The sequence below is a fragment of the Bos grunniens genome, chromosome 4 (genome assembly GCF_055505025.1).
Source record: "Bos grunniens cultivar Pamir isolate PY7600 chromosome 4, Bosgru_T2T1.0, whole genome shotgun sequence".
Lineage (NCBI taxonomy): Eukaryota > Metazoa > Chordata > Mammalia > Artiodactyla > Bovidae > Bos > Bos grunniens.
The window spans coordinates 19,142,650-19,155,251 of NC_141168.1; the positions used below are offsets into that span (position 1 = coordinate 19,142,650).

At 41.4% G+C, this 12,602-nt stretch overlaps 1 protein-coding gene across 19 annotated transcripts in view; it reads left to right on the forward strand.

Annotated features, from left to right (window-relative positions):
* DGKI (diacylglycerol kinase iota) overlaps window positions 1–12,264 on the forward strand; it is a 512,936-nt gene extending 500,672 nt beyond the window's left edge. For all 19 annotated transcript variants that reach the window (XM_086395389.1, XM_086395391.1, XM_086395394.1 and 16 more), the window contains 3 exons: window positions 4,902–4,938; window positions 6,684–6,783; window positions 11,595–12,264. In XM_086395389.1, coding sequence (XP_086251515.1) covers window positions 4,902–4,938; window positions 6,684–6,783; window positions 11,595–11,711 — 254 coding nt within the window. In that variant the 3' untranslated portion in view covers window positions 11,712–12,264. The remainder of the gene's footprint in view (window positions 1–4,901; window positions 4,939–6,683; window positions 6,784–11,594) is intronic.
* The last annotated feature ends 338 nt before the right edge of the window (window positions 12,265–12,602 follow it).

Consider the following 12,602-nt stretch of genomic DNA (forward strand, 5'->3'; position numbering starts at 1 on the left):
CAGATACTATTTTCTAGGTGCTCCAAAGAGGAGCTATGTGGGAGGTGTCTGTCCCCAGGAGAAGTCCCCATAGCGTCCTGCTTGGTTACACAATTATCAGTAATGGTGGGAACAGACACTGGTGAGGCCACTGCTCATGTTCATGGAATTCCTTGCAAAATGAATGACTTTGCTGAAGGTGACAGGAGCTCTCTAAAAGGATCATTGGGCTCTGTAAGCATTCTTGCTCCTGACCTTGTGGAGGCTGCTTCGTCCAAGACGGAATAGGCCTGGAGTACTTGGTTCTCAGAACACTGAATTGGAGTTAACACTTACTTCAAATATAAGTGGGAGCCAAGGCACCCTTTTATATCTCCTTCCCTCATTGATGTTCCAGCACCCGAGCTTAATGTAAGCTGCTGTGTTATGTCAGAGAATAGAACGCTTAATTATACCTAAACTTTACACATTGCATATAGTGTCCCAGCTACTGTTTTAAACACTTTTTTTGTATTAACTTACAAAACCTCATAACAAACCTATGCGATAAATAGTATTATTAATTATAATTTACTTGTGCAGTAATCAAGGGACTGAGAAATACAATGAACTTGCCTGAGATCTCGTGAGGGGCAGAGATAGCTGGAGTTTGGGCCCAAGGATGTTCAGCACCAAAGCCGTCGCTCTTAATCACTGCACTAGACTGCTTGACACATTAGGGGGATTTCGGTGGGGCAGGGGGTGATGGGGGTGGAGAGTTATCATTCCAGTTTCCTTAGAATCATAGGACTGAGGAACAAACATGAATGAATAAAATCCTCATTGAACCTGTGAAACAGGGAATGTGTTAGAAGGGTAAGAAAAAGTGTTCTTACACTTAAAAGATGTAGAATAATTAAAGAGATAAGGCATACATTCAGAAAGCAAATGCACAGTACAAGGGCCAACCCCAGTGTTACGGGAGTTCAGAAATGGGGTCAAAGGTGGCCTTTTCAGAGGACCTGGTCACACACTGGGCTTTTAAAGGATGTGTAAGATTTAGGTGAGTGCATGCTCAGTCGCGTCCAACTCTTTGTGACCCTGTGGACTGTAGTCCACCAGGTTCCTCTGTCCGTAGGGTTTTCCAGGCAAGAATACTGGACTGGATTGCCATTTGTTCCTCCAAAGATTTAGGACTGGATTGCCATTTGTTCCTCCAAAGATTTAGGTATGTGGGTAGAAAATGCTGCTCTACATAGCTGGAGGGAGCAAGCTCTCAGAGCTGGGAGAGTCTTAGAAATATTTGGGTGATCATGCAGCTACCGATTTAGCTTATACAAAAAATAAATAAAATGGAGCCTTGAGAACAAATTGAGGTGGGGTAGTTCCAAGTGAAAGACTGTGAACTTCACTGTTTTAAATACTTGGGGAGACAGAGGACATATGATGAATTTGAAGCCTAGAAATCTAAATGTTAGATCTTTATATGTGTTCTTAGTAACAGTCCTGCACGCTCATGTCCCTGACGGAGACCTATTAGGAAGTGTATTTGTCAAATAGGACAAATTGGAACAAGTAATAGGACAGACGTTTCAAGAGAAGATTGACCTGTCCTAAGGACCATAGATGGAAAGAAAGGAGAGGAAGTTGGTGATGTAGCTCCTGGATGACCAGGAGGATTGTGAACATCTCCCTTCCCCTTGACCAGTGACTTTTGTTTTTATTGAAAAGTGTAGTTGATTAACAGTGTTAAATTAGTTTCAGGTATATAGCACAGTGATTCAGTTTAATGTGTGTGTACATATATACACACACACACACACACACACTCACACACTCACGCACACACACGTATATTGAAAAGAAAATGTATCTATATGTTCTTTTTCAAAACTATGAAATGCTGAGTAAACTTCCTTGTGCTAGACAATAGGTCTTTGTTTATCGATTTTATATGTAGCAGTGTGTTTAGGTTACTCCCAAATTCCTAATTTATCCTGCCCACCTCCTTTCCCCTTCGGTAACCATAAGTTTGTTTTCTATGTCTGAGAGTCTTTTTCTGTTTTATAAATAAATTTATTTGTATCATTTTTTTTTTAAGATTCCACATGTAAGCAATATCATGTATTTGTTTTTCTCTTCTGGCTTAGTTCTTATACTCTCTAGGTCCATCCATGTGCTGCAAATAGCATTATTTCATTCCTTTTTATGGCTGAGTAGTGTCCCACTGTGTGTGTGTGTGTGTGTGTGTGTGTGTGTGTATGTGTGTGTATATATATGTGAAGTGAAGTGAAGTTGCTCAGTCATGTCTGACTCTTTGTGACCCCATGGACTGTAGCCCACCAGGCTTCTCCATCCATAGGATTTTCCAGGCAAGAGTACTGGAGTGGGTTGCCATTGCCTTCTCCAGGGGATCTTCCCGACCCAGGGGTCAAACCCAAGTCTCCCGCTTTGCAGGCAGACACTTTACAATCTGAGCCACCAGGGAAGCCAGCATATATATATGCACCACATCTTCTTTATCCATGTATCTGTTGATGGACATTTAGGTTGTTCCCATGTCTGCCTATTGTATATAGTGCTGCAGTTAATATGGAGGTGCATGTATCTTTTCGAATTATGTTTTTCTCTGATTTATGCCCCGGAATGAGATTGCAGGATCATATGGTATGGTTCTATTTTGAGTTTTTAAAAAACCTCTATGCTGTTCTCCATAGTGGCTGTACCAATTTCTGTCACCACCAACACTGTAGGAAGGTTTCCTTTTCTCCACACCCTCTCTAGCATTTATTGTTTGTAGATATTTTTGATGGTGGCTATTCTGACTGGTGTGAGGTGATACCTCATTGTAGTTTTTATTTACACTTCTCTAATAATTAGTGATGTTGAGCATTTTTTCATGTGTCTGTTAGCTATTTGCATATCATCTTTGGAGAAATATTTATATCTTCTGCCCATTTTTTAATGGGTTTTTTGTTCTGTTTTGTTTTGACACTGAGCTATATGAGCTATTTGCATGTTTTGGTTGCATTGTTGCAGATATTTTCCCTCATTCTGGAAGTTGTCTTTTCATTTTGTTTATGCTCTCTTTTGCTGTGCAAAAGCTTTTAAGTTTACTTAGGTCTCGTTTATTTTTGTTTTTATTTCCATTAGCCTAGGAGACAGATCCAAAAAGATATTGCTGCAATTTATGTCAGAGTGTTCTGCCTATGTTTCCCTCTAGGAGTTTTATGGCTTCTGTTCTTGCATTTAGGTCTTTGATCCATTTTGAGTTTATTTTTGTGTATGGTGTTAGAGAATGTTCTAATTTCAAGTTTTTACATGTAGCTGTCAAGTGTTCCCAGCACCACTTATTGAAGAGACTCTCTTTTCTCCATTGTATATTCTTGCCTCCCTTGTTGTAGATTAATTGACCATAGGTACCTGAGTTTATTTCAGGGCTTTCTATCCTGTGCCATTAATCTATATGCTTTTGGGCGAGTACCAAACAACTTTGATTACTGTAGCTTTGTATAGTCTGAAGTCAGTGAGCCTGACTCCTCAGCTCCATTCTTCGTCAAGATTGCTTTGGCTATTTGGAGTCTTTTGTGTTTCCATAAAATTTTTAAACTTCATTGTTCTAGTTCTGTGAAAAATGGCACTGGTAATTTGATAGAGATTGCATTTGTTGATTGCTTTGGGTAGCATAGTCAAAATCTTCCAGTCCAAGAACACTGTATACCTTTCCATCTGTTTGTGTGTCATTTGCTCAGTTGTGTTCAACTCTTTGGAACCCCATGGACTGTAGCTTGCCAGGCTCCTTATTCATTAATTCAGACAAACATTTAAGCCTCTGCTTGGCACCGTGCTCTATGCCAGTCACCAACGGAGGACACAGTGTTGGACAAGGCATCTGCCACATCTTCAAGGGGTTTTCCAGAATCTAGTTGTGGAGAGAGACAAGACAGCAGGTAATTTTAATATGGCTTGACAAGTGTCATGATAAGTAAGGTGATTGTATATCCCTACTTGTTAGGGATACTCTCAGTTTTGACGGTTAATTATATTACCCTCCTAATTGTAGGAAATAGGGTTAACATACAAAATGAGGGAACACATGGGCAGGGCATCTAATGCAATATTAAGAATGCAGTAATAGAGAGCTTTCTGGAGAAAATGTGGACCAGCTGATACCTGCAGGTAGGAAGTTGCAGGAAGGGTTTGGAGGAAAGCAGTAGTGCAGCAGGGGGAGAGGTGGGCATTCTAAGCAGCGTTTGCAGGTTGAATTGAGTAAATTAGTGAACAAATAAGAAGTTGTGAATGTGAAAGCTCAGAATGTTCAATTCCTGATGAAGCATCTAGAACCATTTGATGTTTGTATATTAACATTTCTTCCAGATTTGGGGAGGGAAATTTTATGAAAAATAGAATTTTACTCTATTTCTAAAATAAAGAAATTGGGGTAGATAATGTCTTGACTTAGTGTAAGCTGCTAAGTGTTATGTCAGATAAAGAGCACTTAATAATACAGTCTCTCGTAGTTTTAATGGTATGCTGTATAAGACCTTCCCGAACAACCTGTGCTAAAAGTAGACTTTAAAGCCCACTCGATTCTCCTTTTCCTCTTTAGGTAGCCACTTAATTATTCTTAATTTATTCTATCCCTATTAATTTTATTTCTTCAGCTTGTTTGAAAGTCTCTTGAAGGCAGGGGCTATGTTCTTTTTTATCTCCCATTCTCTACATATTGCCTGGTGATGATTGAGAGATTGATGAGGGGGAGTTGGAGGGAGCATTTCTCTTTTGGAGGGGGAGGTGGTCTTATTATCCCTGAAACTAAATACTCTGCTCTTATTCAGCCTCCCAAAGTATTTTAATTCTGTGACTACAGTTTTGGTTTTTTTATTAATGGTGATTTTTTTGAACTTTTTTCTGATGGGCATCTTGCTTTTCCTCTTCTTTAGGACCGTCCGAGTTATTGGATATGGCAGACAGTGAAACGTGAGTGTTGCCTTGCATTATGTAGTCTAGATTGTCTTCTTGAGATCATATAAAAATGTCCTACTTTCACTTGCCTTTATGACTGTAGAGCTAATCTTCTAAATCAAAGTTTACACAGTAAAAATAGATGGTACCTGTCATGATGATTGCATACATAACCATTGCTGGTCATCATTTAGAACTTCCTTCAAGGGAGGTACTTCTGCACTGGTGCACCTTGAATGGCAGAGAAGTCTAATGTACCTAGCTCTTAATTACCCATCCATTTACTCTTTCTCAACTGAGGTTTATAAGCAAATTAAGCCCTAATGCCCTAAGGCATCCTTTTTGTGCAGTGAGACAATTTCTCCGTGCTAAATCTAGAATGGGACAAGTTATATGCAACCACTGGAGAACCAGGAACATAGTGGCTCCAACCATTTCCATGTTTTGTGCCTCAGAAGAGGAATTCTGGTTCAGAAACTCAACAACTCTGCAGTTGGCCCCCAAACTGATAACATTTATTGTCAACGTTTTTATTCCCAGAATAGCACAACAGTTACTTTTCCCCAAGCAGGGACAAAGAAAGGCTAAAAACATCTAACCCTGGAAGCCAGGAGGAGCCTCTAGAGAACTGCAGTGAAATATAACAAGGATAAAGAATGGGTGGGGTGGAGTTGTGGTTGTTTAGTCTGTAAGTTGTGTCCGACTCTTTGTGACCCCATGGACTGTAGCACACCAGGCTTCCCTGTCCTTCACTATCTCCCCGAGTTTGCTCAAACTCATGTCCACTGAGTCAGTGGAGTGGAGAAGGGCTAAGGAGACCGGAAGGAAGAAAAGTAGGAGGGATTTAGTCATGAGTCACTGACAAGGAAGGAACCATCCATTGCTACGGGAGCTTGTTCGTGTACCACACATCCCATCAGCAAGGTTGTCATTCACCCGAGCTTGGCATTAAGTGTCTTTTCAATTTTAGACTCAGGATGGGAATATTCTCCTCCCTCTGCTGTCTTGGCTGACTCTGGTTGGCTCTGGGGGTTGGAGAAATAGTCGCTTTGCCATGGCTATTCCCCATCCCGAGTGGGCTGACCTCAGGCCTGCCGCTAACTAGAGGTGACTTGGGCTGCTGAATTCTCCTAGAGTTCTTACTGTCCCTCCCAGATATCCTCTGGGGCTGCCCCTCCCCTTCCACTCACAAGGAATCAGCGGGTCGGGCAGAGTGGCTGCCTCCTGGGCCTTTGAAGTCAAGTCCCAGGAGGTGGTCTTCCCAGGGCCAGGTGGTCTACTGAGCCCTGCGATGTGGTGCTCCGTGCTGCTCCTGTGTGCACTTCACCTCCCGTCATTCCGGCTATGTCCCAATGTCTACGGGACACAGCTGGAATGTCTACACAGAGTGGCTGCACACTGTTCAGACACGTCTACGCACATCAGTCTATTTCAGAGTGCCACTGAAGAGTACTTACATCAGACAGTAGTCATTTAAAACAAAATCACTCAGCCTACCTAACCAGCCAACACTGAAAAAGAGGCTGGAGTCAGATGTTATGGTGAGACGATGACCAACTCAGGGTACTTTTAGGACCCCGGTCAGCCACCGCCCCTGTCCATGCCCTGCAACTGTGGTCTCAACCATAGGTGGGAAAGTGGCCAGGGGGCACAGAAGGTCAGCAGCAGGGGTACGATGCGACCCTCGCTTCCCTCCCTGCCCCCTTTCCCCCACCCCAACTCCCGCCTCCAGCCCTTTACCCATTTCATCTTTGATTTAGGGGTGAGACCGCACTGCACAAGGCAGCCTGCCAGCGGAACCGGGCCGTGTGCCAGCTTCTGGTGGACGCAGGAGCATCTCTGAGAAAGACGGACTCCAAGGTAACTTGATGAGTGAGTGCAGGCATCCTCCCCAGGGCAGGATCTCTGGCTCCATTGCCTTGGAGCAAAGGCATCCTTTCTGTACTTATGGAAGTGCCTGGGGCTTTGGAAAAAGGAGGCCAAAATAAAGTGTTTCATTTAGAGAAACTGCAGTTTAAATGTATAAGCACAAAGGGAGGGTGTGTGCTTGTCCAAGGGGCTTCATAGACCTCTGAACGCTCTGACCTCAGGACTCAAGGGGAGAGAGAGGCAGAGAGAAGAGTTAATAGAGATCAACCCCATAGAGTAATTTGCTATGATGATCTGAGGTCATGGTCATGGTTGGCTCTGAGTTTTAAAGCACCCTCTAAGAAAGGACAAGCCACTTAACTGTAGCAGGTTACAGAGAAGAATTTTAATATATAAGTGAGGACTTCATTAAGTATGTGCTAAGTAACCTAAGTTTGGCATCAATGAATGTAGACAAGAAACAGGTAACTTACAAGCCTACTGATAACTTCAGAATTGCTCATCACTTAAATAAATCTAATGGGAGCTGTGTGTGGTTTTCACTCTGGAGTTTCCTCCAACCGCAGTACCTTGTGACATGGCTTTCTCTCTGATATGGACCTTTCTGTCCTTTCTGAACCAGTTTCAGTGCTTGATTCTTCATTTCCCTTGTGACCCACCAGATCCTTGCTCTCTGAGGTCCCTGGCTGTCTTAATTCTGATAAATGTAGACTATTGAATTCATTAAGCCGGGTCTTAATTTCTATCTGATCTATTACCTGTCTGGTTAGCTAACTGGGTGTAAGATTCCAAATGGCAGATAATTACTCACTGTGATATTCTTCCCAGATGATATTTGCATTCAGGTGCTTTGATGTGTAACCTTAGTGAGAGGCACAACCCAGGGAAGCAAGATCAGCAGAGGCCAAGATTTGAGGTGGGCTTGGCCTTTCTTGCTGGAGCCACTAGAACACAGCAGGGCCCTTGCCTGGGCACCAGAGACTGGTCTCAACTCAGGTGGTAGAAGGGAGGAGCAAGAGGAAATAGAGGGACCAAGAAGAGAGTGGCCAGGAGACCTGGACCCAGAGCAGATGGTTCTTTTTTAATCTAAGTTTCTGAATCAAATAAAGGTTCTCAATGTTCCTTGATATTTCTATTTTGTGTTATGTATGTATGTCCTCTTTTCAAAATGCAAAGTTTTATTATTTTTATTATAAATGTAGTACAGCCTCATAGAAACCTCTAGCAATGCAAAAATTTTTTAAAAAGTAAAAACTGCTAGAAATCCCACAATCTAGACCTATATACCATTAAAACGTTAATGATTTCTCCTCACATGTGGGTATGTCCATTTTTCTCTCTCATTTCCTGCAAGTAGGTAAAGTCAAGCTATACTACGTGCTACTGTATAACCTACGTTTGCACCCAACATTTTGTTTTAGAGAGCTTACCGTTTGGAGTAATAGAGCTATGCTTCATCCTTTTCAGGGATCCTCTAATTTTTTCCATTCCCTAATTTTATGCTTGGTGAAAGCTGAATATCATAATTATGACTGGGTCTTCTCCTGGAAATTTTTGGAGAGAAGCAATATTTTGAGAGAATTTCTCTCAATAGAGAATGGCTCCTTAAAAATCAACTCAAAGGCTCACTCACTCCACCTCTATTTAGAAACTGGGAATCTCAACCTCATTAATGTTGATGACAAGATAATCTCTTTAAAAAATGATACAAAGAAACTTATTTACAAAATAGAAACAGACTCACAAACCTTAAAAACAAATTTATGGTTACTAAAGGGGAAAGGTTGGGGGGCGGGGAATTAGGAGTTTTGGTGAAAGTTTTGGAAAAATTGGGAGATTATCTATTTTATATACATACTACTACATATAAATAAAATAGATAATCAACAAGGACCTACTGTATAGCACAGGGAACTCTACTCAATATTCTGTAATAACCTATATGCAAAAAGAATCTGAAAAAGAATTGGGATATGTGTGTGTGTGTGTAAATAAACTGAATCACTTTGCTGCATACCTGAAACTGACACAGTATTGTAAATCATCTATATTCCGAAAGAAAAAAGATAAGCTACAAGTACTGTAACCAAATTGAATAAAATTATAGGAACTTGGAGCTATGGCTAAATATTAAATCCCAACTAAATAGGTAAAAATTTTAGAGCGTTTAGAGCCATTGTTACATCCCTTTTGTCTTCTATTCCACATGCCCTTGTAGGCTACTAGGATCAGACTTAATTGAAGTTGATACCATCCATTGCAAAAGATAAGGCTGAGAAGTGTTTGATAGTTTCTGTAATACTTGTGTGCATTTTTATACATGGAACTATTTATCTGGTACAGTGATCATGCCTCTATCCTTTCCTTAGAACTTAATATCATTTTGTACATATACACAATGGAATATTACTCAGCTATATAAAAGAACAAAATAATACCATTTGCAGTGACACGGATGAACCTAGAGACTGTCATGCTGAGTGAAGTCGGTCACACACAGAAAGACAGGTATCATATGGTATCACTGATGTGGAATCTAAAAAGATGATACCAATAAATCTATTTACAAAACAGAAATAAAGTTACTAATGTAGAAAACAAACTTATGGCTACCAAGGGGGAAAGGGAGGAGGAAAAGGGTAAACTGGAAGATTGGAGAATAACATATACACACTATAATATATAAATAGATAACTAACTAATAAGGACCTACTCTATAGCACAGGAACTCTGCTCAGTACTCTGTGATGACCTATATGGGAACAGAATCTAAAGAGTATATAACTGATTCACTTTGCTATACAGCAGAAACACACAACACTGTAAATCAACTATACTCCAACAAAAATTTTTAAAACAATATCATTTTTAAGTAGATACCATTGAACAAAAATTAGAAGTGTCAAGGACAGTTAAGTATGTCTATAAACATTCAAAATAATGAAGACCATTCCTCCTTTAACGGTTGATTTACGTTTGTTGGCCTCATTTCAGAAATATTACGTGTATAAATATACATCAGTTCAGTTCAATTCAGTCACTCAGTCGTGTCCGACTCTTTGCGACCCCATAGACTGCATCACACGAGGCCTCCCTGTCCATCACCAACTCCTAGAGTTTACTCAGACTCATGTCCATTGGGTCAGTGATGCCATCCAACCATCTCATCCTCTGTCCTCCCCTTCTCTGCCCACCTTCAGTCTTTCCCAGCATCAGGGTCCTTTCCAAAGAGTCAGTTCTTCACATCAGGTGGCCAAAGTATTGGAGTTTCAGCTTCAGCATCAATCCTTCCAATGAATATTCAGGACTGATTTCCTTTGGATGGACTGGTTGGATCTCTTTGCAGTCCAAGGCACTCTCAAGAGTCTTGTCCAACACCACAGTTCAAAAGCATCAGTTTTTCGGTGCTCAGCTTTCTTTATAGCCCACCTCTCACATCCATACATGACCACTGGAAGAACCCTAGCCTTGACTAGACGGACCTTTGTTGGCAAAGTAATGTCTTTGCCATAACTTTGGTCATAACTTTTCTTCCAAGGAGCAAGGTGTCTTTTAATTTCATGGCTGCAGTCACCATCTGCAGTGATTTTAGAGGCTATGCTCTATACCGTCAGCAAAAACAAGACCGGGAGCTGACTGTGGCTCAGATCCTGAACTCCTTATTGCCAAATTCAGACTTAAATTGAAGAAAGTAGGGAAAATCACTAGACCATTCAGGTATGACCCAAATCAATAAATATACATATAGCATTATAATTTGTTGTTGTTCAGTCACTGAGTTGTATCTGACTCTTTTGTAATTCCGTGGACTGTAGCCCATCAGACTCCTCTGACCATGGGATTTCCCAGGCAAGAATAGTGGAGTATGTTGCCATTTCCTCCTCCAGGGGATCTTCTCAACCCAGGGATCAAACCCGCACCTCCTGCATTGGCAGCCAGCTTCTTTACTGCTGAGCTACCAGGGAAACCCAACATTATAATAGACTGCAAAAAATGATACAGTCATTTACAATGATGCAGAAGAACATTTCATGACATAGAGGTTTTATATGTTCTTAAGTGCAAAAGCACATTACCTAAGTATATAAACAAAGTATGGTTTAGTTTTCATAAAACTAATTGTGTGTAGAGCTACAGAAATAAGAAAATAGCTACTTTATGGGAAGGGTAACAGCAGTTATCTTAGTATAGTGGAATTACTGGTGATTTTTGCTTACTTATACTTTTCTACTTTCCCAAGATTTCTGTACTCAACACCCATTGCTTTTATTATCAGAAATTAACTTACTTTTTAGGGAGATAAAATAGTTCTAAATTAGGGAGAACCAAACTGAAGACTTTGAAACCAGTGAAGAAACACCTTTTAAATTGTTTCTGATCATCCCTCTTTTGTTTCTGCTTGTTATTTTCCCAGGATTTAGTATCACAGAAAGACTTCCAAACTAGAAATCAGAATGCCTGGTTCCCTACTTTCTGTTCAGTGATTTCTTTCCCCCTCTGAAGAGAATCTGGGTTCTCATACTTCCTGTGCTACACGATTTGCTGCTGTCTAACTAGTTACTCTAGAACCTCCCTTTCCTTTGATGGAAGCCCCACCTCTGAAAAGTGATCATCTCTTTTGAACTTGCATATCTCACACGTTTGATGCAATAATAGATTTAGAAAGTATCTCATCAACTCAAACAGAAAACATGGAAAGATCAGTTTTAGTTGAGTTATCTTTGAGCTGCTCTGTTTCTATGATTTTTTAAAAAATGTTTCCCAAGTGTTTGTGTCTCTTTCCTCTTCACTGTTACCTACAGGGTAAGACACCTCAAGACAGAGCCCAACAGGCCGGGGACCCAGACTTGGCTGCCTACCTGGAAAGCCGCCAGAATTATAAGATCATTGGCCATGAGGACCTGGAAACTGCTGTTTGACCCTGGTAGACAGGCTGAGAGAACCTCAACAAGCATCTCACCTGTGCCCTCCTGGCGATCGGGCGGCTCCCCTGGAAGAAGCTGATGGAATCCATAAATCTGTCTCTCCTGCAAGAATCTATCTGAGACCATGCCACCAGTTTTAAGGGCTACCAAGATGTACCACAGAACATGATAGCCCACTGAGGATGAGGCAGGATACCTGGAGATTTGTGGACTGCGAGTTCCACAAAATTCGATCCTTATTGCTTCCAGCAAGTAGCATGAACTTCTGTGTTCACCTGTATAATTTATTTTAAAGATCCAAGGATGTTCGTATAAATGGCACTGCTCCCTCGCCCCCCTATGCATTCACTTTTCCCCTGTACTGCACAATTCTACTGTAACGACCCATCGATTTAAAAACAAAAAATATGATCTGTTCTCTTTACATTCAGTCTTTGAAGACCATGAGACTCTGAAGGTCTTTTCAAACCCTCTGGATGTCCTGCAGAAATATAACTGTAAAACTGCTTCCACTTCCAAGACTAAATATACCGAGACTACTTAGTGACCTTTCTGCATGTCTCCTCTCCCTCCCTAACCCTTTTTCATTATATAGGAGCTGGGAGTGCCACATAAGATAGCGTCCGCTTGTGTGCAATATCTCTGAGGTGCGACAAGGTGGCATGGGAGTTGCCTGGGTTGAGTGGTACCTCGGAGGGGGGACCCAGGGGTCAGCCCAGATGGCGGCACTGTTGCCAAGAGCCATGGAGGACTGGTTCAGCTTGGGCTGTTGGCCCAGCTCCGTACTGCCTACGTGTAGCCATCTTTGCCTTTTGCTGCAGCAGAGATGGGCAGTGGATTCTCACCAAGGCCCGTAGCGGCTTTGCAGAACCACTGCACTTTAAG